At 40.1% G+C, this 26316-nt stretch overlaps 1 protein-coding gene across 8 annotated transcripts in view; it reads left to right on the forward strand.

Annotated features, from left to right (window-relative positions):
• The first annotated feature begins 4502 nt into the window (after positions 1–4502).
• Positions 4503–26316, forward strand: part of LOC129854263 (myotubularin-related protein 10-like) — a 46372-nt gene continuing 24558 nt past the window's right edge. The window contains exons 1-10 of one of the 8 annotated variants that reach the window (XM_055921099.1): positions 4821–5445; positions 5641–5685; positions 5978–11885; positions 12024–12098; positions 12368–12482; positions 12578–12676; positions 12783–12810; positions 12913–12947; positions 13041–14637; positions 15018–15078. In XM_055921099.1, the coding sequence (XP_055777074.1) occupies positions 14581–14637; positions 15018–15078 (118 nt within the window). In that variant the 5' untranslated portion in view covers positions 4821–5445; positions 5641–5685; positions 5978–11885; ... (4 more) ...; positions 12913–12947; positions 13041–14580. The other 7 variants (XM_055921097.1, XM_055921096.1, XM_055921100.1 and 4 more) reach the window with 7 other exon arrangements.

Genomic DNA, 26316 nt, shown 5'->3' on the forward strand with positions numbered 1-26316 from the left:
CATTTATTAAAGCAGTATTCGGATCCATTGGATGTAATGAGCACAATATAGTAGCCATATCTAGGAAAACCAAAGATCCAAATGCTGGGCCTAATATAGTGTATAAGAGGTCATACAATAAGTTTTGTAGTGATTCCTATGTTGTTGATGTAAAGAATATTTGTTGGTCCGTGGTGTGTAATGAGGAGCAAACAGACACTGCACTTGACACATCTACGAAATTGCTTATTCCAGTTACTAATAAGCATGGACCCATTAAGAAAATGACTGTAAAAACTGTTAAATCCCTGTGGATTGATGAGGAATTGAAAAATGGTATGGTTGAGAGGGATGAGGCAAAAGGAATGGCAAAAGTCTGGCTGCACAACCGATTGGCAAATGTATTGCAAATTGAGAAATCATGTGACTAAACTGAATAAAAAGAAGAAGAAACTACACAATGAAACAAAGATAAATGAAATAAAGAATGATAGTAAAAAGCTTTGGTGCACCTTAAATTACATTTTGTGGAAAAAAGAATACTCATAATTCATTGAATCAGATGGCTCATTCATCACAAAACCAACTAATATTGCCAACTACTTTAATGATTTTTTCATTTGCAATATTTTGCAAATGTAGCCATGACATGCCAGCAACAAACGCTGACACTACACATCCAAGTATATCTGACCAAATTATGAAAGACAAGCATTGTGATTTTGAGTTCCATAATGTGAGTGTGGAAGAGGTGAAAAAATTGTTGTTGTCTATCAACAATGACAAGCCACCGAGGTCTGACAACTCGGATGGAAAATTACTGAGGATACTAGCAGACAATATTGCCACTCCTACTTACCATATTTTCAATTTAAGCCTACTAGAATGTGTGTGCCCCCAGGCTTGGAGGGAAGCAAAAGTCTATCCGCTACCTAAGAATAGCAAAGCCCCCTTTACTGGCTCAAATAGCCGACCAATCAGCCTGTTACCAACCCTTAGTAAACTTTTGGGAAAAAATATGTTTGATCAGATACAATGCAATTTTACAGTAAACAAATTGACAACAAACTTTTAGCATGCTTATAGCAAAGGACATTCAACAAGCACAGCACTTACACAAATGACTGCTGATTGGCAGAGAGATATTGATGATACAAATATTGTGGGGGATGTTTTTTTAGACTTCAGTGCGGCTATTGACATTATCGATCATAGTCTGCTGCTGGAAAAACGTATGTGTTTTGGCTTTACACCACCTGCTATATTGTGGATAAAGAGTTACCTGTCTAACGGAAAACAGAGGGTCCATACAGAAATTATTTGTCGAGATCAGTGTGGAAGAACTTGACTGGCCTGCACAGAGCCCTGACCTCAACCCCATCGAAAACAGTTGGGATGAATTGGAACACCGACTGCGAGCCAGGCCTAATCGCCAACATCAGTGCCTGACCTCTTCAAATCAAATTGTATTTGTAGACCTTACAGTGAAATGCTAACTTGCAAGGCCATAAACAATGCAGTTGTAAGAAAAATACATGTTACGTAAAAAATTGATAAAAATAAGAAATCAAATAAAAATAACAAGTAATTAAAGAGCAGCAGAATGGAAGCAAGTCCCTGCAGCAATGTTCCAAGATCTAGTGGAAAGCCTTCCGAGAAGAGTGGAAGCTGTTGTAGCAGCAAAGGGGTGACCAACTCCATATTAATGGCCATGATTTTGTTATGTTGTTTGAGATTTTCGATGAGCATGTGTACACATACTTTTGTTAATATAGTGTATATTATACACACACCACAAACACCCTCTTTTCATTAATTCCTTCCTGTGATATTCTGCTCTGTTTCCTCATTCTGTGAATCAGGAACAAAAAAGCTTTGTAATCTAAGTTAAATGATCATGGATATGCTATCTATCTTAATGGTGATGACTCTCATAGGAAAATGTCAAGGTCGGTAACTATTTTTATCAACAGTTTAAGACTTGAATAATAGGGTCTGTGAGTGTACAATCGAGGAGCTTGATTCTAACTTTGGAAACCTTTTCTCTCTCAAAGGGAACACTTATCTAAATTATCAAGAGAAAGAGGAAGCTATGTCCCTACAATGTGAAGAGAGAATTTGGCAACTTGATCTAGATGAAGACAACAGAGTGGATTGCACTTTTAATTGCAGTCTTTGTGACAATGAGAAGAAATGTGACCGAGATTTGATGTGCAATATTACAGCATTTGAATTAGAAAAAAACCCCTGCAAAAACAGTATCAAACAATGTTTAAATATGAAATTGGAGAAACACGTCACTGGATTCTTTGCATGTTTTCATACCTTTCCATCAAATGACCAATTCTTATTCCCCTTTAAACCTTCAAAAGATCAGGTGGAATCATTTATTGTGGCATTTGTTGAACCAGAGGGTAAGTTCACATTTCCTAACTTTCACAATTTCTAAATGATATACAACTCACATTACAGTATACTGTACAATATATTGTATATAGACATATATCTGTTTATGAAAATATTTAACATCAAATTATGTTCTGTTTCTGTAGTGGTGATATGCTACCCTGGTGTGGAAACTAAAACGTCTGTTACCAAACAGCATGGAGAATCAGTCAACCTGGCATGTAATTTCACAGTAGCCAAAGATTACTCTAGCTTTCCATTTTCAGTGTATTGGATCAAAACCATCAGTGGCAACAGTAGCACATGTCTTTATTCTTATTCTTATGATAGTCATGGAGAATTATATGACGACCATTGTTTCATTGATGAGGCCCTGCTGAAACGAAGGTCAAATACTGCATCTAAACCCCTAACAAACCCTATCTTTCATAACCTTAAGATCAGCAATGCCACATATTCAGACAGCGGACAGTATGTTTGTGCCTTACAGGTGCTTAAGAATAGAAACGGGCACTGGAAAGTAATAACTAATGTCACAGTCACTGTGAATGGAGAATTCAACAACCACACCAAAAGGAATGACACAGCCCCGTTATATACTCCTGGTGAGTCACAGTATATTGTTGTTACTAATACATAAAAGGATCATGAATAATACCTACTTGATCTTCATTCTGAATGCTTTGTGTTTTATTAAAAGGGGATCCTTACATACCACTGTATGTAGTGGGAGGCTTGTTTTTCTCCTGCCTGTTTGTTACTGTCATTGTCATGATGAAAAATACCAAGATTTCGCAAGGTGAGTAAAAACCCACATACTGTATGCTCTATCATCAGGTATGTATTTTTTTTTTTAAATCTTATAATGTTATTGACATGGGCTTAAGTTACATTAAAGAGAAAAGGAGGATTCACTTTCTTTTTTAATTGAATGTTTTTGTGTTCATTCGTGCTCTACTGAACGTTTCCACTAGATGGTGCTAGTGCTCAGTCCTACAGTTGTGCTTACTGTTTCTCTGATATTGTGTAATATGTGTGATTATCTAATTATTTTGTAACATTGAATAAACATTGCAGAAATAAAATGAACGTGATTTTTTTGTTGGGGGGGGGGTGGGGTGGGGTCCATGGTACTTAATCATTGAAATATCAATTGGATTATCAATAGGCGATAGTATATACTAAACATGATTAATCAAATCAAAATTAGTCGTAAATAGACATAAATGAATGGACCAAACGATGCTTGAGGAATCAAGAGAGTAAGATATAGCACTTTCTGGGGCCCTCCCTACCCTCCGTTGTAGGTCAAAAGCCCTTAAATGTATTTTTACTCCGTTTTTTATCTTAAATCTGAACAGGAGTCAGTTACAGCTGGTCCCAGATCTGTGCTTGGGGGTGCAACATAGACCGATGCTCCTCCCCTGTCTGTCTCCTCTCGAATGTAAACATGGCCGTTGTGTCCATAGCAAAAAGGATACACACACAATTAATCTTCGCCTTTCCCCCTTCTGATGACCAGGTGGCGAATCGCATCTCTGCATGTCTGGCAGACATATCAGTGTGGATGACGGATCACCACCTCAAGCTGAACCTCGGCAAGACGGAGCTGCTCTTCCTCCCGGGGAAGGACTGTCCGTTCCATGATCTCGCCATCACGGTTGACAACTCCATTGTGTCCTCCTCCCAGAGCGCTAAGAACCTTGGCGTGATCCTGGACAACACCCTGTCGTTCTCCACCAACATCAAGGCGGTGGCCCGTTCCTGTAGGTTCATGCTCTACAACATCCGCAGAGTACGACCCTGCCTCACACAGGAAGCGGCGCAGGTCCTAATCCAGGCACTTGTCATCTCCCGTCTGGATTACTGCAACTCGCTGCTGGCTGGGCTCCCTGCCTGTGCCATTAAACCCCTACAACTCATCCAGAACGCCGCAGCCCGTCTGGTGTTCAACCTTCCCAAGTTCTCTCACGTCACCCCGCTCCTCCGCTCTCTCCACTGGCTTCCAGTTGAAGCTCGCATCCGCTACAAGACCATGGTGCTTGCCTACGGAGCTGTGAGGGGAACGGCACCTCAGTACCTTCAGGCTCTGATCAGGCCCTACACCCAAACAAGGGCACTGCGTTCATCCACCTCTGGCCTGCTCGCCTCCCTACCACTGAGGAAGTACAGTTCCCGCTCAGCCCAGTCAAAACTGTTCGCTGCTCTGGCCCCCCAATGGTGGAACAAACTCCCTCACGACGCCAGGACAGCGGAGTCAATCACCACCTTCCGGAGACACCTGAAACCCCACCTCTTCAAGGAATACCTAGGATAAAGCAATCCTTCTGCCCCCCCCCCCCCTTAAAAGATCTGATGCACTATTGTAAAGTGGCTGTTCCACTGGATGTCATAAGGTGAATGCACCAATTTGTAAGTCGCTCTGGATAAGAGCGTCTGCTAAATGATTTAAATGTAAATGTAAATGTAAATGGATAGCAAAGCCTTGGATATAATGCTGTTAGCTAAATACAAAAGTTATCACTGCTGTATGCCTGCAGGGTTTACGTTGTGGAGTTCTTCTCCAGTAAATTAGCGAATTAACTCACGGTCTGCAGCTAGGCGTTCACAAAGTTATGCGAATGGAATGCTTGCTAGTTAGCTAGCTAGGTTGTTTGACGAAGTAAAAGTTGCTTGCTAGCAGCTAACTACAAGGCTAGCTGGTTACTAGTAACTTGCTCGCGAGGAGGACAACCAGAGCTCGCCAGCACAGCACAGCAGCTGTGTTGACACGACACGAAAGGAGATACCCAGCAAGCTATCCCGGCCTGATCCAAATGGGGAAATTTATCTCGAAAAATTGACTGTATTGTTGACTACTTCACATTTTCAGCAGTTTATTTTTTAGCTGTTGTTATTGTGCTAGCCAAGGTACAAGTTAGTTAACGTTTGACATTCTTTTCTCACTGACATCTTGGAAGTATCCATTAATCATCTTTAGTTATTGGACTCAAGCTATTAATAATGTTTTCTGTGAAGCCCTTGAAACCAACCTTTAAATCCTACCTTCTGCCTGTACAGGTGAGTAACCTTAGTTGACTAGCAAAGTTACTCTGTCCTCGGTATACTAACAGTTACTTGCTATTACTGAGTAGTTAGCTAGCTAGGATTACTTGTTCAATTCTCTCGCTATATGTTGTGCAAAATTTAGTTTGCTTATTATAGACTAACAAACTGTCTCTGTTTTATATTTCATGCCGACTGATCTGAAAAAAGCTCCACAGCCACCTATCAAGAAGTTAGAGGCCAAGTTGCTTCCAGGTGAGTTTACAGTTCCCTCTGCCACAGCTAGCTTGTTGTTTCTGACTGTTCTATTTGTAAATAACTATGTTATGAGTATGTAGGGGCTACATAAATTAAACCACCCATCAAAATATCCCGCTCCTGAAAAATAACCAGTAAAGGCTGACCTCATCCAGCTATAGTCTTTCTTCTCATGCTAAGTATTTCAATGACCAGCCAGTGAAAACTCCCATATCTCTTCAGCTAAATGTAATTTCTTGTTTTGAATGTGTTGTCTGTCAGTGCACCTGACTTGTGGTTTTCCCCACAGGTCTTTGGCATCCCTTCTTGTCGCATCATTAGGCTGTGGTAATCTCATCCAACTGAAAGTCTATTTTCTCTGGGCTGTCTCGAGTCACCATGACAATGCAGTGCCTGCCTGGCCCCCTTTTCATCACTGCAACTAACTCTGCATAATTTAGCCTTAGTTAACAATGGGCTGGTTCAGATATGCCTCCTGATTTTTTCAGTCAAATCCCAGCTCAGAGAGGATGCGAGTTGGTTAATGACTGTCTTAAGGAGGTTACAATAAGAGATTCACAAGGGTATTTCCTGTTCACAGAGCATCAGTCACTGAAAACTATTTCTCGCCTTTTGTGTGTTTTTCTCTGCAACTTAGAATTTTTAATGCGTGGCAGGGCCTCAGGGTTGTTTACTTTTTTCCCATTAAGTTGGCAGTGTTTGTGTGTGAGCTAAACTGACACCCAACCTCTCCATATTACATTTTGCTCCAGTGTATTAAGATAAACAAGGAGACATTTAAAGAGAATGTAAATAATGAAAAGTCTATTTATGTGTCTACTCACCACTCATCAATCTGTGTACAGGGAGGGGCCATGACCCTCCACTCAATTCATGTTGCCCCCCCATAAACTATTGTTGCAAAAAAGCCAACAACATTCTTAAGCATTTCGGTTCATTCATGGCTGTTATGGAGGCGGAAGCTCACTGATATAATGGAGCAAGATTGAGAAACACTTGACCGTATAACCTTGAAGTGTCATTAGGTCTATATCTGAGTCTGAGGACAAGTTGTGAATCAGAGGTTGTGCTGTGGGACGAATTTCCCTTTGAGGCGTTCACTCCTTTTAATTAAGCAACAGAGGATGGACTTTCCTTCATTCTAAAATAGATGCGCCTTCCCTCTTGCACTTTATTTCTATTTTCTCTGCTTGGCAGGGCTTTACACTGACGTAAATTGGAAAATGTTTGCGTACACGAATACATTTAGGAGCACAATGACTAATTTTTGATCTAATAAAACTAGAATCCTTCATTTTTTTTACTTTGCACAGCAATATTTATGCGCATATGTGAGTAAAACTGTCACCCTGTGTAGCATTGCTTTGGTTGTATAGTTTTAAACCCTCATCTTTTTCAGCTGATTGTTTTAAGACGCTGGTATGTTTTATAGAGGGATACCGGTTGTTCCTTGGCTGGAGGTTTAGCTATTGTTATTGCTGGGTTCTGCCAGTGTGTTTCAATGAATGCTGGCAGTGAAAGTAAACATGATGCACTCACGCAGTGCCACCTGGCCTTGCTTTACAAAATACGATAGTCACCTCCTCTCCCTCAACTGACTATGAACAGTTTAGCCTACATTGAATCTCAGGTTTGATTTTACACTATGGTCTATGTTCTGATCTTTAGTTCATGGCTCTGAGGGTGGCCCTGAATGGATAGACTTGGGCTTTATTTGTGGGCCTCCCAGCTCCTCGGTAGTGTTGCTATGCGACTTGAATATGACCCATTCAAAGGGGTCTGTGTTTGAATGATCCATTCAAGTGCACACCAAACTGACCAGACAGAGGACCACAGTGGGACTAACTCATCTCAACAAATCATCTCAACTGTCCTCCTCTCTCTTCTATCTTCCCCTCTCTCTCTGTTCATCTGTCCTCCTCCCTTAATTTCTGTAGCTCTCTGTTTATCTCTCTGTCCTCCTCAGATTCTCTCTTCATCCCTGGCTGGATCCTTTGCTGGCTGCCCACCTCTAATTAGTGAACTGTCTGGTTGGGTTTCTCCCTCTTCTCTCTGAATGTTTTTATTTTTCTCCTCCTCTAGGCCTAGTTCTCTCACCCCCCACACTCTCTCTCTCTTACTCTCTCTCTCTTTGTATGTGACCTGTGTTTCTGGAGTGTGTGTGTGGGTGTCCAAACATAGATGACCAACATTGACTGTTTTGTTTAGGCTCCTTGCTGACACACTGTCACCTTTATGACACGCGTTCATCTGAACTGTAGGCATCTGTAATGATAGTTAGACAGGTACTGTAATAGATGTCCCGCTGTTGTTTTCCCAGTAGGAGAATGTGAGCTGAGGCCTCTCCACTGGCAGTGGTGTTTGCATGAGGCAAAGCTAACTCTCTGTACTCCCAAGCACATTCTCACCTCTCTGGCCCACATACTCCTACTGTTCTCAGTCTCTCTTCACCACTTAGTTTGCCAGCACATGAGATCTGCTCCGTTAATCACACAAGCTAGGCTAATATGGGCAAAGTCATGAGTTTCTCAAAATGACGTGTCCTGTCGCTATCCATCAGCAATGTGATGGTGTTACTGGCGCACTGTACTCTACTATTGTACAGGTGGATCGCTGAAGCATGTCTGTCCCTTTAACTGCCATCTTTGTGTTGTTACTGAGGCATTTCTCCCTAGTCTTGTGTGACTCAGAGGATTGTGATAATCACTGTATACAGAGACCATGTTGGGTCTCTGAGCCTGTCCCTCGCCACCAGATGTCCAAACTGTGATCTGGTCTGCTAGGTGCTGTACACAAACACAGGTGGCCTGCTTTGAAAGCTACAAAACCCCAGGAAGCAAAGCCAGGCTGTGTCAGTTGGCAGGTGTGATCACATGAATAGCCCTATTTGATTTAGGTTTTTGTGGACTTATTCAAAAAGGAGAACCTCATCCTAGGAAGGGTTTGTTTCCTCCAGTATGATTACATGATATACATGTTTTTGACATGCCAATCACACACAGGATAGGCCTTGTGATTGTTCTGAATCTGTGTTACCTCTGGTCACATGATAGGCCATGACCTTGGCCAACTGACATTTATCTGAATAGGCACTGAACGTAGCCAACTCTGTGATAAACAGAGAGTGCTATGATGTAAGCGGTTGATGACATGACCACAGTACTGTTAGATGTTGTGGTAACCCAGGTTACTTACTGGCAGAGTTGTAGTCCAGGCAGTACTGTACTTTTGTCAGACCTGTCAGCATTCTGTCTCCACAAAATAGTTAACTCATCAAGCCAGCAGATTATTAGACCCAGCTTTGGAAGTAAAGACAGTAGTGATGGATGGGGGTGATGGTGGGCGGTTGCTGACTGGTCCCACAATTAAAGAGCAACAACCTATTTCTTCAGTCTCTCTCTCTGTTCCTTGTCTGATCTTAATCCATGCTGTGAAACATAACAGTAGAACTCCACCCTACTATACCCACTCCTCATCTTCAATAAGACTCACAGGCCATAAAGTTTTATTGTTACATTCTTGTGCATACGTTAAACAACTTGTGACATGGGTGATATAATGTAGCTTGTAAACAATGTTTAACATGGAATACAGGCAAGAACAAATAGGCCTAGCCTTGGGCGTAATTCATGTTCACATGTTCACGTTTGTTTATTCGTCATATACAAGGAGTAGCCTTCACAGTGCAAGAATCACCTGCAAGTCAGCATTTCATTGCATCGTGTACTCCATGTGTATATACAGTTGAAGTCGGAAGTTTACATTCACCTTAGCCAAATACATTTAAAGTCAGTTTTTCACAATTCCTGACATTTAATCCTAGAAAAAATTCCCTGTCTTAGGTCAGTTAGGATCACCACTTTATTTTAAGAATGTGAAATGTCAGAATAATAGTAGAGGAGGATTTATTTCAGCGTTTATTTCTTTCATCACATTCCCAGTGGGTCAGAAGTTTACATACACTCAATTAGTATTTGGTAGCATTGCCATTAAATTGTTTAACTTGGGTCAAACGTTTCGGGTAGCCTTCCACAAGCTTCCCACAATAAGTTGGGTGAATTTTGGCCCATTCCTCCTGACAGAGCTGGTGTAACTGAGTCATGTTTGTAGGCCTGCTTGCTCGCACATGCTTTTTCAGTTCTGCCCACAAATTTTCTAAAGTATTGAGGTCAGGGCTTTGTGATGGTCACTCCAATAACTTGACTTTGTTGTCCTTAAGCAATTTTTTATGCTTGGGGTCATTGTCCATTTGGAAGACCCATTTGCGACCAAGCTTCAACTTCCTGACTGATGTCTTGAGATGTTGCTTCAATATATCCACATCATTTTCCTCCCTCATGATGCCATCTATTTTGTGAAGTGCACCAGTCCCTCCTGCAGCAAAGCACCCCCACAACAGGATGCTGCCAACCCTGTGCTTCACGTTTGGGATGGTGTTCTTCGGTTTGCTAGCCTCCCCCTTTTTCCTCCTAAGATAACAATGGTCATTAAGGCCAAACAGTTCTATTTTTGTTTCATCAGACCAGAGGACATTTCTCCAAAAAGTACGATATTTTTCCCCATGTGCAGTTGCAAACCGTAGTCTGGCTTTTTTATGGCAGTTTTGGAGCAGTGGCTTCTTCCTTGCTGAGCGGCCTTTCAGGTTATGTCGATGTAGGACTCGTTTTACTGTGGATATAGATACTTTTGTACCTGTTTCCTCCAGCATCTTCACAGGGTCCTTTGCTGTTGTTCTGGGATTGCTTTGCACTTTTCGCGCCAAAGTATTTTCATCTCTAGGAAACATAACGCGTCTCCTTCCTGAGCGGTATGACGGCTGCGTGGTCCCATGGTGTTTATACTTACATTTACATTTAAGTCATTTAGCAGACGCTCTTATCCAGAGCGACTTACAAATTGGAAAGTTCATACATATTCATCCTGGTCCCCCCGTGGGAATTGAACCCTGGTCCCCCCGTGGGAATTGAACCCACAACCCTGGCGTTGCAAGCGCCATGCTCTACCAACTGAGCCACACGGGACCAAACAATAGTACAACTGAGCGTACTATTGTTTGTACAGATGAACGTGGTACCTCCAGGCGTTTGGAAATTGTTCCCAAGGATGAACCAGACTTGTGAAGGTCTCCAATTTTTTTTCTGAGGTCTTGGCTGACTTCTTTTGATTTCCCCATGATGTCAAGCAAAGAGGCACTGCGTTTGAAGGTAGGCCTTGAAATATATCCACAGCTACACCTCCAATTGACTCAAATTATGTCAATTAGCCAATCAGCAGCTTCTAAAGCCATGACATAGTTTTCTGGAATTTTCCAAGCTGTTTAAAGGCACAGTCAACTTAGTGTATGTAAACTCCTGACCCACTGGAATTGTGAAACAGTGAGTTATAAGTGAAATAATCTGTCTGTAAACAATTTTTGGAAAAATGACTTGTGTCATTCACAAAGTAGATGTCCTAACCGACTTGCCAAAACTGTAGTTTGTTAACAAGAAAATTGTGGAGTGGTTGAACAACGAGTTTTAATGACTCCAACCTAAGTGTATTTAAACTTTCAACATCAACTGTATATCATACAAACACTGCAAACACCCTCTGTTCATTCTTCCTTCCTGTGATATTCTGCTCTGTTTCCTCATTCTGTGAATCAGGAACAAAACAGATTTGTAATCTAAGTTCAATGATCATGGATATGCTATCTATCTTCATGGTGATGACTCTCGTAGGAAAATGTCAAGGTCGGTAACTATTTTTATCAACAGTTTAAGACTTGAATAATAGTGTTTGTAAGTGTACAATCGAGGAGCTTGATTCTAACTTTGGAAACCTTTTCTCTCTCAAAGGGAACACTTATCTAAATTATCAAGAGAAAGAGGAAGCTATATCCCTACAATGTGAAGAGAGATTTTGGCATGTTGATCTAGATGAAGACAACAAAGTGGATTGCACTTTTAATTGCAGTCTTTGTGACAATGAGAAGAAATGTGACCGAGATTTGAAGTGCAATATTACAGCATTTGAATTAGAAAAAACCCCCTGCAAAAACAGTATCAAACAATGTTTAAATATGAAATTGGAGAAACACGTCACTGGATTCTTTGCATGTTTTCATACCTTTCCATCAAATGACCAATTCTTATTCCCCTTTAAACCTTCAAAAGATCAGGTGAAATCATTTATTGTGGCATTTGTTGAACCAGAGGGTAAGTTCACATTTCCTAACTTTCACAATTTCTAAATGATATACAACTCACATTACAGTATACTGTACAATATATTGTATATAGACATATATCTGTTTATGAAAATATTTAACATCAAATTATGTTCTGTTTCTGTAGTGGTGATATGCTACCCTGGTGTGGAAACTAAAACGTCTGTTACCAAACAGCATGGAGAATCAGTCAACCTGGCATGTAATTTCACAGTAGCCAAAGATTACTCTAGCTTTCCATTTTCAGTGTATTGGATCAAAACCATCAGTGGCAACAGTAGCACATGTCTTTATTCTTATTCTTATGATAGTCATGGAGAATTATATGACCACCATTGTCTCATTGATGAGGCCCTGCTGAAACGAAGGTCAAATACTGCATCTAAACCCCTAACAAACCCTATCTTTCATAACCTTAAGATCAGCAATGCCACATATTCAGACAGCGGACAGTATGTTTGTGCCTTACAGGTGCTTAAGAATAGAAAAGGGCACTGGAAGGTAATAACTAATGTCACAGTCACTGTGAATGGAGAATTCAACAACCACACCAACAGGAATGACACAGCCCCGTTATATACTCCTTGTGAGTCACAGTATATTGTTATTACTAATACATATAATTATCATGAATAATACCTAATTGATCTTCATTCTGAATGCTTTGTGTTTTATTAAAAGGGGATCCTTACATACCACTGTATGTAGTGGGAGGCTTGTTCTTCTCCTGCCTGTTTGTTACTGTCATTGTCATGATGAAAAATACCAAGATTTCGCAAGGTGAGTAAAAACCCACATACTGTATGCTCTATCATCAGGTATGTATTTTTTTTTTTTTATCATATAATGTTATTGACATGGGCTTTCTGTTTCTTTCTTCCTCCAGCAGAATCTCACACTCTGAGAATGAAAAGGTATTTCATTATTTGAAAAGAACATTTCCGATAGCCATCAATTAATTACATGTTGCTGATATGGAATTTTATAATAATAAATACTTTATTTAATCATTGCAGAGAACAAGATGGAGAGGAGACACTTAACTCAGACTGTAAGTTGGCATATTATTTCCGTAAAAGGAATTTGCAGTACTGACAGATTTTCAAACCCATCTAACCCCACTGCTTCCTCTTTCTGGGTGTAGGCTCCCCATATGCTGAGGGCAGAGGAGAGGATGCGGGGCTCTTCTCACTTCTGAAGCTGACTGAAGTGAGAGATCCTGTGAATGCACAGAACGGAGCTGAAGAACATGCTGCTGTTGCTGTCGAGCCATATTCTGTAGTGATGTTCAATACTGAGTATGAGGCCTTTGACCCCCAGGCCACCCAGACATCATCCACCTGCCCCCTAAGGATTGGAGCGAAAATAGAAGTTACTTGCAGCCAATAGTTACTCATATGATGTAGATAAAGTGAGCTAAAGATAATATTTCATGATTGGTCTTTCATATTGGGTTTAGACCAGGATTGGGGCGGGGCTGCCAGGGGTTTGTTTGGGATGGCGGGTGGGAGGGGTTGAGTGTTGGTAAAAAAACAATTGTGATTCTTATTGATTGTACAGGTTATGTTACTCAATAAAAAATTAGATCACAAAAATTAAGTTACATTAAAGAGAAAAGGAGGATTCACTTTCTTTTTTAATTGAATGTTTTTGTGTTCATTCATGCTCTACTGAACGTTTCCACTAGATGGTGCTAGTGCTCAGTCCTACAGGTGTGCTTACTGTTTCTCTATTGTGTCATATGTGTGATTAGCTAATTATTTTGTAACATTGAATAAACATTGCAGAAATAAAATGTACGTGATTTTTTTTTGGGGGGGGGGGTCCATTGTACTCAATCATTGCAATATCAATAGGCGATAGTGTATACTAAACATGATTAATCAAATCAAAATGTGTCTTAAATAGACATAAATGAATGGACTAGACTATGCTTGAGGAATCAAGAGAGTAAGATATCGCACTTTCTGGGGCCCTCCCTACCCTCCGTTGTAGGTCAAAAGCCCTTAAATGTATTTTTACTCCGTTTTTTTATCTTAAATCTGAACAGGAGTCAGTTACATCTGGTCCCAGATCTGTGCTTGGGGGTGCAACATAGACCGATGCTCCTCCCCTGTCTGTCTCCTCTCGAATGTAAACATGGCCGTTGTGTCCATAGCAAAAAGGATAGCAAAGCCTTGGATATAATGCTGTTAGCTAAATACAAAAGTTATCACTGCTGTATGCCTGCAGGGTTTACGTTGTGGAGTTCTTCTCCAGTAAATTAGTGAATTAACTCACGGTCTGCAGCTAGCTTTGCGAACGTAATGCTTTCTTGTTAGCTAAAGCTAGCTAGGTTGTTTGACGAAGTAAAAGTTGCTTGCTAGCAGCTAACTACACGGCTAGCTGGCTACTAGTAACTTGTTCACGAGGAGGACAACCAGAGCTCGCCAGAACAGAATCTGTGTTGACACGAAACGAAAGGAGGTACCCAGCAAGCTATCCCGACCTGATCCAAATGGGGAAATTTATCTCGAAAAAGGGACTGTATTGTTGACTACTTCACATTTTCAGCAGTTTATTTTTTAGCTGTTGTTATTGTGCTAGCCAAGGTACAAGTTAGTTAACGTTTGACATTCTTTTCTCACTGAAATCTTGGAAGTATCCATTAATCATCTTTAGTTATTGGATTCAAGCTATTAATAATGTTTTCTGTGAAGCCCTTGAAACCAACCTTTAAATCCTACCTTCTGCCTGTACAGGTGAGTAACCTTAGTTGACTAGCAAAGTTACTCTGTCCTCGGTATACTAACAGTTACTTGCTATTACTGAGTAGTTAGCTAGCTAGGATTACTTGTTCAATTCACTAGCTATATGTTGTGCATCATTTAGGTTGCTTACTATAGACCAGGGGTGTCAAACTCATTCCACGGAGGGCCTAGTGTCTGCAGGTTTTTGGTTTTTCCTTTCAATAAAGCCCTAGACAACCAGGTGTGGGGAGTTCCTAACTAATTAGTGATGTTAATTCATCAATCAAGTACAAGGGAGGAGCGAAAACCCGCAGACACTCGGCCCTCCGTGGAATGAGTTTGACACCTGTGCTATAGACTAACAAACTGTTTCTGTTTTATATTTCATGCAGACTGATCTGAAAAAAGCTCCACAGCCACCTATCAAGAAGTTAGAGGCCAAGTTACTTCCAGGTGAGTTTACAGTTCCCTCTGCCACAGCTAGCTTGTTTTTTTTTTGTTTTTTTCTTTTCTTCGGGGGTGGATCAGCTTAATATTGCGGAAAGAATGTTGCTTCCAATGTAATTGTCTGCATCATTTCCTATCCCCCATATTTTTGGGGGTAAATATATATATCCATTCACGTATGCATACATATACACATACCTACATAGACATACATACTTTTTTTAAAAGAGTATACCTTTATTATTATTCCCCGCAAACCCTACCACCGATCCCCCAATTGGATTAAACTGATAAACATTTCTGTTTTTACCTTCAATTTATACATCTTATACACATTTTACAGACACAGTCTACTTTATAATAGTTCTCTCTTGAAGGTTCTTAGTCCTTCCTCTATTTCTGTTGTCCATCCAGTTTGATTTCCACTTGTAACTGTGCTATTTCACAATAGCTCCGCACCTATACACATTTCACAGATCCCGTATGCCCTACATTGTTTATCTTGTTATTAGTCCCACCCTTCAGCTCCACTCAACCTTTCCCATCTATCTTCCAACATCATCCATTTCGGATTTTTATTTGCCATATATTTTTCAACTGTGCTGTGATGCTTCACAAAAGATTTGAATCTTCCTATTCTCATAGCTTCCACGGATTGTAAATGAAAAATAAACATTTTTGCTAAAATAATTATTATATTATTGATTGATTGACTAAGGCTTTTCAAATCCCCCAGTATTGCTATCTGTAGCGTTAGTTTTACGCAAATGTTGCAATTCTTCAACCATTCCTGGACCTGTGACCAAAAACGAGCTACATAAGGACAATACCAAAATAAATGGTCTAATGACTCTGCCTCATCACAGCAGAATCTACAGAGCTGGGAAGATTGTATCCCCCATATATATAACATTCTATTAGTTGCAAGAATTTTGTACAATAATTTAAATTGAAAAATTCGAAGTTTTGAATCCGGCGTTGTTTTGCGTATCAATTCATAAACCATGTGCCATGGAATGGGTACATCGAAAATCTCTTCCCAACTATTTTGCAATTTATATGGCACAGCTGTAAGTTTTTTGGTCCTTAAATGAAATTGGTATATGTTTTTATTTATCACACTTTTCTTTAACCATTTATGTTCTTTAATATAAGGCCGACATACAAGTTCCTTACTTTTATCCCCTTCTACCTGCCTCTTCCATTTTTGTGGTAATGCTGCAATTAATTGGTTGTAATTTTGGGTAGAGCAGACATTTCCATATGTCTGTGTTAGCTGCATGTGTGACATTACTCCACCAGTCCTATTTATGATATCATTCACAAAAATTATACCTTTTTTAAACATTTCTTCGATAAATACATTTTTTTTATCAATTACTATATTTGAATTTAACCACAAGATTTGTTGCACTATTTGTTCCGTCCTTTCAGGTGGATTAAACTGAAATTGCAACCAACTTTCTAAGGCTTGTTTAAAAAATAAACATATTTTGGAGATTATTTCCTTTTCAAGCAACCGAAAGTGAGCAGGTGTAATCTGAATAAAGGGAAAAAGGCCCTTCTTGAACATAGGATGAGACATTCGTACCAATCTACTAGAGAACCAGTTTGGATTTAAGTATAACTTTTGTATGACTGATGCCTTTAGTGAGAGGTCTAATGCTTTAATATTTAATAATTTCTGCCCTCCGAATTCATATTCGTTATATAAATAGGCCCTTTTAATTTTATCTGGCTTGCCGTTCCAAATAAAATTGAATATTTTTTGTTCATATAATTTAAAAAGCAGGTCACTAGGTGTAGGCAAAACCATAAGCAAATAGGTAAACTGTGATATGATTAAAGAGTTAATCAGGGTGATTTTCCCACAAATAGACAGGTATTTTCCTTTCCATGGTAGCAAGATCTTATCTATTTTTGCTAACTTTCTATAAAAATGTATTGGAGTGAGATCATTTCTTTCTTTTGGGATTTGTATACCGAGTATGTCCACATCTCCGTCAGACCATTTAATTGGTAAACTACATGGCAATGTAAAATGTGTATTTTTTAGTGATCCAATACGTAATATGGTACATTTATCATAATTTGGTTTTAATCCAGAGAGGATAGCAAATGTATCTAGATCCTCTAAGAGGCTGTGGAGAGATTCTAGTTGTGGTTTTAAAAGAAAACGTGAATCATCAGCGTACAATGACACCTTAGTTTTTAGGCCCTGGATTTCTAATCCCTTAATATTAATGTTTGATCTAATTTTAACAGCTAACATTTCGATGTCAATAATAAATAGATATGCCGATAGTGGGCAACCTTGTTTTACTCCTCTAGATAGTTTAAAACTTTCTGAGATGTAGCCATTATTTACTATTTTACACCTAGGGTTACTATACATCATGTTTACCCATTTTATAAGAGATTCCCCAAAATTGAAATATTCTAGGCATTTATATATAAACTCCAGTCGTACTTTATCAAAAACCTTTTCAAAATCAGCTATGAAAACCAGGCCTGGTGTCCCCGATATTTCATAGTGTTCTATTGTTTCCAGTACTTGCCTTATATTATCTCCAATGTATCGTCCATGTAAAAAACCTGTCTGATTAGGATGAATAATATCTGACAAAACTTTTTTTATTCTATGCACCAAGCATTTTGCTAGGATTATTGCATCACAACACTGAAGTGTAAGAGGTCTCCAATTTTTTAAATGGACTGGATCTTTATATATACCACTTGGGTCCTGTTTCAGTAATAATGATATCACACCTTCTTGTTGCGTGTCTGATAATCTATCATTTATATAGGAGTGGTTAAAACAAGCTAATAATGGTCCTTTGAGTATATCAAAAAAAAAATTGTATACTTCCACTGGTATGCCATCCAGTCCTGGAGTTTTCCCATCCTTAAAGGCCCCAATTGCATCAAGTAGTTCCTCCTCTGTAATTAGGCCTTCACATGAGTCTTTCTCTACAGATGTTAATTTTACATTATTATTAGGGAAAAAATCCATACAATTAGTTTCAGTTAGTGGAGATGGAGGAGCCTGAAACGAAAACATATTCTTAACTTCTTGAGAATACAGGGGGTGCTGTTTCGCATTAGCATAATTGCCTCTACAGACTAAACTGCCTCTTATTCAATTATTGCTGTTACTATATGCATATAACCATATAGCATTGGATAGAAAACAAGCTATGGTTTCTAAAACCGTTCCAATTGAGTCTCTGAGTCAAACACAGGTCATTTCACAGCACTTTCCCTGAGCCTGAAAAAGATTGCAAGATGTGTATGCTCGCTTCAAAGCTCTGCCTATATATGGTCACGCCACCTATGACCCGAATGACACTTTTTTGTTTATCTTGTACTGACGTGAAATAAGACCTATTTCTTTGGCGTGACCGACAACTTCCGGTTTCTGAGATGCGCGTTTTCAGAGGTGGCATTGTCTTTTGTTATGCTGACGTTACGGATGAAAACTATCTCCGTGTCGAAGTTTGTTTGATACATGTGACCATATCACCGTAATGTATGTTTTTTCAATATAGTTTAATCAGATTATTAGAATTTTTTCGGGAGTTTTGCCGTGTTCCGTTCTTTGAGTTTTTTAACTTTGGGAATTGACCGTGCCAGTCGACCAGTACCCAGGCTAAATGAAGAGGGGAGGTTGCCATTGTGAATGGATTGAACGACTCATCAGGACTAAGGACACCTTGATCAACATTCTGATGAAAGACCAGCAATAGAAAGACCCAATTTACGATGTTATTTCATATATCTGTCGTGCATGTGAACTGGTCGCGCGCGTCCAGCCGGTTCTGGCTGGCCTGGTTATGCTAATTAGCGATACATTTTGTTTTCGCTATAAAACATTTAAAAAATCTGAAATATTGTTTGGATTCACCAGATGTTGGGCTTTCAATGTCTGTACGCTGTGTATTTTTTCTGAAATGTTTTAAGACAAGTAATTAGTTATATAACGTTGGTCTCTGTAATTGTTCTAGCTGCATCAGCACTATATCAGATTGCAGCTGCAATGTAGAACTGTGATTTATACCTGAAAAATGCACATTTAAAAAAAAAAAACTATGCTATACCATAAATATGTTATCAGACTGTCATCTTAAGAATTTTTTTGTTGGTTAGTGGCTATCAATATCTTAGTTTAGCCGAATTGGTGATAGCACCTGATGGAGTAAGAAACTGTTGGAGTAAGAAAATGGTGTCATTTTGCTAACGTGTTTAGCTAATAGATTTACATATTGTGTCTTCCCTGTAAAACATTTAAAAAATCTGAAATGGTGGTTTTATTCACAAGATCTGTGTCTTTCATTGGGTGTCTTGGACTTGTGATTTAATGATATTTAGATGCTACTATTTAATTGTGACGCTATGCTAGCGATGCTAATCAGTGTGGGGGGTGTGGGGGGTGCTCCCGGATCCGGGTTAGGTACTCTGTAGAGGTTAAAGTACTTTACTTCCTCTTTCAAAATATCATTTGGTGAATCATGCGTGACTCCATCATTTGTAACAAGTTTTAATACGTTTTTTTTGGTAGCATTTCTATATTGAAGATTGAAAAAGAATTTGGTGCATTTTTCCCCATATTCCATCCAGTTCGCTTTATTTTTATAATATATTACACTGGATCTTTCTTGAATAAGTTCCTCCATTTCTTTTTGTTTTTCCTCTAACTTATTCTGTGCCTCTATGGTACCGTTTTTATTGTTATCTAACTGTACTGTTAGTCCTTCAATTTCCTTTGTTAATATGGACTCTTTTGATCGAAATTGCTTTTGTTTTATAGATGAGTACTGAATTGCATGGCCTCTAAAGGCACACTTAAAAGTGTCCCATACAATATGGGGATCTGCTGTACCTATGTTATGTCTAAAAACGTCAGTTATAAATTCTTCTGTCCTAGTTCTAAACAATTTATCATCTTGTAGGCTTTGATTAAATTTCCAATATCCTCTCCCACGTGGAAATTCTGTAAGAGTAATATATATGCCAATTATGTGATGGTCCGACCTATCAATTATGTGATGTCCCCTATCAAACACTTTTTAACTTTTGGTGCCAGAGAGAATTATATAAGAAAGTAGTCAAGGCGACTAGCTTGATTAAGCCTCCGCCATGTATATCTCACTAGGTCAGGGTATTTAAGTCTCCATATATCCACTAATTCCAATATATCCATGACATTCCTGATTTCTTTAAGTGCCTGAGGGTGATAGTTTGTAGTGTGATTTCCTTTCCGGTCCATAGAGGTATTTAAGAACGTATTAAAATCTCCCACTATAATAATAGAGTCTAGTGTTGCTTGTAGAGTTGATACATTCTTATATATATTGTCAAAGAAGCTTGGATCATCATTATTCGGACCGTATAGGTTAATAAGCCATATATGTTTATTGTCCAATAACATATTTAAAATAATCCATCTACCTTAAAGATCTGTTTGGACAAGTTGCACATTTGGATCAAAGTTATTATTAATTAAAACCATCACCCCTTTTGAATTTCTTTGCCCATGGGAGAAATATATTTCGCCCCCCCAGTTCTTTTTCCACAAAACTTCATCTAAAACTGTCGAATGGGTTTCCTGTAAACAGTAGATATTATAATCCTTCTCTTTTAGCCAGGTAAATACTGATCGTCTTTTCTTATTATCTGCTAAGCCATTACAATTGTAACTGGCTATACTTATTTCACCACTTACCATAATGAGACACACCTTTCAATTATTTTTATCAAAAATATATGTTTGTAAACGTCCTATTAAAAAGTAACATAATGATTGAGTGTCTATATAGTTGTACCATGACATTTGCATCTCCACTAAGCAAACCTCCAATTGGTCCCCACTATTCCACCCGCCAAAAGCCCCCATCTCGAGTTGGGTTGTCATCCCAATGCCCGGCAGACCACCCCCGACCCCCCGCATCGCACAGCCCCGGACCGACTGGGATCCATCCTTCGAAAAGTGCACACAGCGCCATCCACCGAACCGAAGCAGATCCATTGCCAAATGCATTTCCATCGCCCTCACCTCGATTTTTATTACATATTGCTGTGAATCATCCTCTATAGTCCCTAACATCTTTTACTTCTTCCTTCGCAACAGTTGTGGGATACACACATACACCCACACACATTCAGCCCTTACCCCCACACAACCATAAGCTCACCCTCTCAACAATTGCACCATCCCAGAGCCCAACTCAAGATGGGTCATGATTTACAAATGTACTTGCAGTTGCAGCTGCATGAGAAGGCCCGCAAGACCGCACAAAAAATGAGCATAAATGTAGAGATTTATTTACCATTGTCACATCCTAGATGATGGAGGTCAAATGTACACCTTCTTCCTGAAACACCCACAATACGGTCATCCATTTTGACCATGTTCCCAAGCATCTCCATGCAGTCCGACTTGATTTCGTGCCACCAGGGCCACAATAATATACCCCCTCTCTGAATGTCCGAGTGTGACCCCCTCCCCATGGGTTACTGCAGCTAGTGTTGCCAGCACTGCCACTGCCTGGGTGGGGGCACCCCACCGGAATCCCCCCCGGCTAGGTACAAGGTCGTCAAGGTTCTCATTAGCAGCTTTGAGAATTTCCTTGTTTGTTATGCTCTCCCTTTAGGGGGCTTTGGCTTTGCAGGACCAACCCTGCCAAGCAGGCTCAGAATCTTGAGGGGGCAGTGCTGCTCTTGGTCCCTGACCTCATTTTGGCTGCATACAGACCGCTTACAGCATGCACATAAAACAGTTGGGGACTTCTCCTTAGTATCTGGGCCATTCATGTGGGTGTCTAGGGTATAGGGCCATGGACCGTACCATTAAAATAGGATAATAAATAATTAGATATAATTTATTTTAAAAATGTAGTTCCCCATGATAGGACAATAAATAAATAAGACGTATAATTCATTATAAAAGTATATCCATCATCTGAACAACATTGAAAGCCCTCTCATACCCGGCCCACAGCAATACACTGGCTCTGGGATATGCAACTATTTCATTACTCACTCACTCAACTTTCCAAACATAACAAATAAAAATAAACACACACCACACCATCCACACATACTGTGCCTTCTGTTTACTTAGTTTTTATCTTCACTATGTAGAAATAGTGCTTGTGTTCAATTAGTTATATGTGAAGATTTATAGAAAAGCTATATTTTGTATTGTATTGTTACAATCAATAACCGGGCTTGAATTGTGTTTATTTTCCTCATCTATGAGAACTTTGTAATTTTTAAAATAACCATGGAGTAATCTTTGTGTCTCTGAACAACTGGTTATCAATATATAGTTTATCAACGACGAGAGCTACTCGTTTCGCTTTTAATCTATTTTCTTTAAAAATTGGATACAGAACTTTGCGCCGTTCTGCAATTTCTTTTGGAAACTGATCATTCATGCCAATTTTTGTCCCAGCAAGTCTTTTACCCAGGCTTTTAACCATTATTTTCTCTTTAAATGAAGCAAATTTGGCAACGATTGGGCGTTCGTATCTCTGCCCTCTCTGTCCGAGGCGGTGTACACGTTCAAGTTGGATCTTATCTATAACTTCGCGTGGAATCTGCAGCGCTGCAAAAAGGAACTCTCTAACTACAGATTCAGGAACCTCTCCTTCTTTCTCTTGGATACCTGTAAGTACCAAATTCTCTCTCATGGATCTAGTTTGTATGTCCAGTAAGCATTCCTTCAGAACGGTGTTCTCCTTTTTAATTTCATTCATTTCGGTTTCAATCTTATTGACTGTCCCTTTTAGCGCGTGTGTTTCCTTCTCCAATGCCGCAGCTTTTTCATCACTCATCTCTAGGCTTGCCTTCAACTCTTTTATATCTTTACTAACTAATTCAAGTATACCCAGTTTGTCATTTATTGATTTTAACAGATCGGTTTCGACCTTTACCATTGCCGGTGGTGAGAACATTAGATCATCAGTGTCGGTTGAGGAGTCACGTTTTCGTTTTTGAATCGGTTCCCCTGTCTTACTCTCCGTCATGTTTGGGTGTTGCTTGTTTTCGTAATATTTGTCGATAAATGTCTCTAGTCTTAGGATTTGTTTTGTGTTATTATCCAGATTGAAGGTTATCACCCACCAGATTATTTAGTGCTAATATTTTAGTCTAATTTAGCAGATATTTCGAATATTATGTTTTATCTTGAGGTGCTCTACATAACTTCGTTCAGTCCGCCATTACCTTTACGTCCACCGTCTACGTCTACCAGCTAGCTTGTTGTTTCTACCAGCTAGCTTGTTGTTTCTGACTGTTCTATTTGTAACTAACAACTATGTTATGAGTATGTAGAGGCTACATAAATTAAACCACCCATCAAAATATCCCGCTCCTGAAAAATAACCAGTAAAGGCTGACCTCATCCAGCTATGGTCTTTCTTCTCATGCTAAGGTAGAAGATGACTGATATTTCAATAACAGGCCAGTGAAAACTCCCATATCTCTTCAGCTAAATGTAATTTCTTGTTTTGAATGTGTTGTCTGTCAGTGCACCTCACTTGTGGATTTCCCCACAGGCATTTGGCATCCCTTCTTGTCGCATCATTAGGCTGTGGTAATCTCATCCAACTGAAAGTCTATTTTCTCTGGGCTGTCTCGAGTCACCATGACAATGCAGTGCCTGCCTGGCCCCCTTTTCATCACTGCAACTAACTCTGCATAATTTAGCCTTAGTTAACAATGGGCTGGTTCAGATATGCCTCCTTATTGTGCAGTCAAATCCCAGCTCAGAGAGGATGGTTAATGACTGTTTTAAGGAGGTTACAATAAGAGATTCACAAGGGTATTTTCTGTTCACAGAGCATCAGTCACTGAAAACTATTTCTCACCTTTTGTGTGTTTTTCTTTGCAAATTAGAATTTTTAATGCGTGGCAGGGCCTCAGGTTTGTTTACTTTTTTCCCATTAAGTTGTCAGTGTTTGTGCGTGAGCTAAACTGACACCCAACCTCTCCATATTACATTTTGCTCCAGTGTATTAAGATAAACTGATTCCAAGATGGCATAGCAGTTCAGACGTCTTTGTTGTCCTCGTATTGTCGTGTCCTGTATACATATATATTTACACCTTTCTTCGCATATCTTTATATATTTTATTATCCAAGAACTCAACTACAAAAGCTTTCCTGCAACCCGCCTCACCAATTACAAAAAAAAGTATTATTTACCTAAAATCTGAAAATCCACAGTGGAAGCTAGCCAGAGGCTAACCAGAAGTCGGCCGAAACTAGCCAGAAGCTAGCCGGAAGCTACCCAGAAGCTAACTAGAAGCTAGCCAGTAGCTGATCTGAAGCTGCCCAGAAGTTAGCTGGCTAGCGTTGGTGTTTCAGCTGCCCACGTTTTGTGGTCTTCAGTTATTCCTTTAGCTCGATAATCTATCGGCACTTTTTGTGCAACGCGACTCGGACCGGAGCATACCGGGCCTATTTTTCTCAGTGTCCCCGGATTTTTAGCCGCAGGCTCTGGACGTTTGCACCTTGATTTCACAGCTAGCTAGCTGCAAACCGTGTGACTATTGGCTTACGTCGATCCCGGAGCAAACTTAAATTATTCCGGAGCTAGCCAGCTGAGGAGTTCCATCAGCCATTCCTGGGCTACAGTCACCTATCCGGACCCGTTTTTTGTTGTTGTTGTTGTTGTTGCTGCAGATGCGGAGGCCCATCGGGCCTTCACGACTGACTGGCGACATTATCTGCCCGAGGGAGTTATCCAACTGGCACCTCCGTCGCAACGTTACCTGAACGCTCATCTGGGGCCCGCTAATCGTTAGCTGTCTTATCGGCTGCTATCTGAATAAGTATATCGGACAATTTTTTCTTGGGTCACTATATCTATTTTGCCAATTGGATTGATCCCCTCTACCACACGGAACCCCACTAATCTACCGACGGAAACGCACGAGGTGTCTAAAAATAGACTTCCATCCTATGCTATCTTGCTACCGATAGCCATCTACCCGGCCAGCTGTCTGGATCGCCGTGACCCCAACCAACCTCTACTCACTGGACCCTTATGATCACTCGGCTAAGCATGCCTCTCCTTAATGTAAATATGCCTTGTCCATTGCTGTTCTGGTTAGTGTTTATTGGCTTATTTCATTGTAGAGCCTCTAGCCCTGTTCACTATACCATATCCAACCTTTCAGTTCCGCCACCCACATATGCGATGACATCACCTGGTTTCAATGATGTTTCTAGAGACAATATCTCTCTCATCTTCACTCAATGCCTAGGTTTACCTCCACTGTATTCACATCCTGCCATACCTTTGTCTGTACATTATTCCTTGAAGCTATTTTATCGCCCTCAGAAACTTCCTTTTACTCTCTGTTCTAGACGTTCTAGACGTTCTAGACGACCAATTCTCATAGCTTTTAGCCGTACCCTTATCCTACTCCTCCTCTGTTCCTCTGGTGATGTAGAGGTGAACCCAGGCCCTGCAGTACCTAGCTCCACTCCTATTCCCCAGGCGCTCTCTTTTGATGACTTCTGTAACCGTAATAGCCTTGGTTTCATGCATGTTAACATTAGAAGCCTCCTCCCTAAGTTTGTTTTGTTCACTGCTTTAGCACACTCTGCCAACCCGGATGTTTTAGCCGTGTCTGAATCCTGGCTTAGGAAGACCACCAAAAATTCTGACATTTTCATCCCTAATTACAACATTTTCAGACAAGATAGAACGGCCAAAGGGGGCGGTGTTGCAATCTACTGCAAAGATTGCCTGCAGAGTTCTGTTTTACTATCCAGGTCTGTTCCCAATCAATTTGAACTTCTACTTTTAAAAATCCACCTCTCTAAAAACAAGTCTCTCACCGTTGCCGCCTGCTATAGACCACCCTCTGCCCCCAGCTGTGCTCTGGACACCATATGTGAACTGATTGCCCCCCATCTATCTTCAGAGCTCGTGCTGCTAGGCGACCTAAATTGGAACATGCTTAACACCCCAGCCATCCTACAATCTAAGCTTGATGCCCTCAATCTCACACAAATTATCAATGAACCTACCAGGTACCACCCCAATTCCGTAAACACGGGTACCCTCATAGATATCATCCTAACCAACTTGCCCTCCAAATACACCTCTGCTGTTTTCAACCAAGATCTCAGCGATCATTGCCTCATTGCCTGCATCCGTAATGGGTCAGCGGTCAAACGACCTCCACTCATCACTGTCAAAGCTCCCTGAAACACTTCAGTGAGCAGGCC

The sequence above is a fragment of the Salvelinus fontinalis genome, chromosome 4 (genome assembly GCF_029448725.1).
Source record: "Salvelinus fontinalis isolate EN_2023a chromosome 4, ASM2944872v1, whole genome shotgun sequence".
Lineage (NCBI taxonomy): Eukaryota > Metazoa > Chordata > Actinopteri > Salmoniformes > Salmonidae > Salvelinus > Salvelinus fontinalis.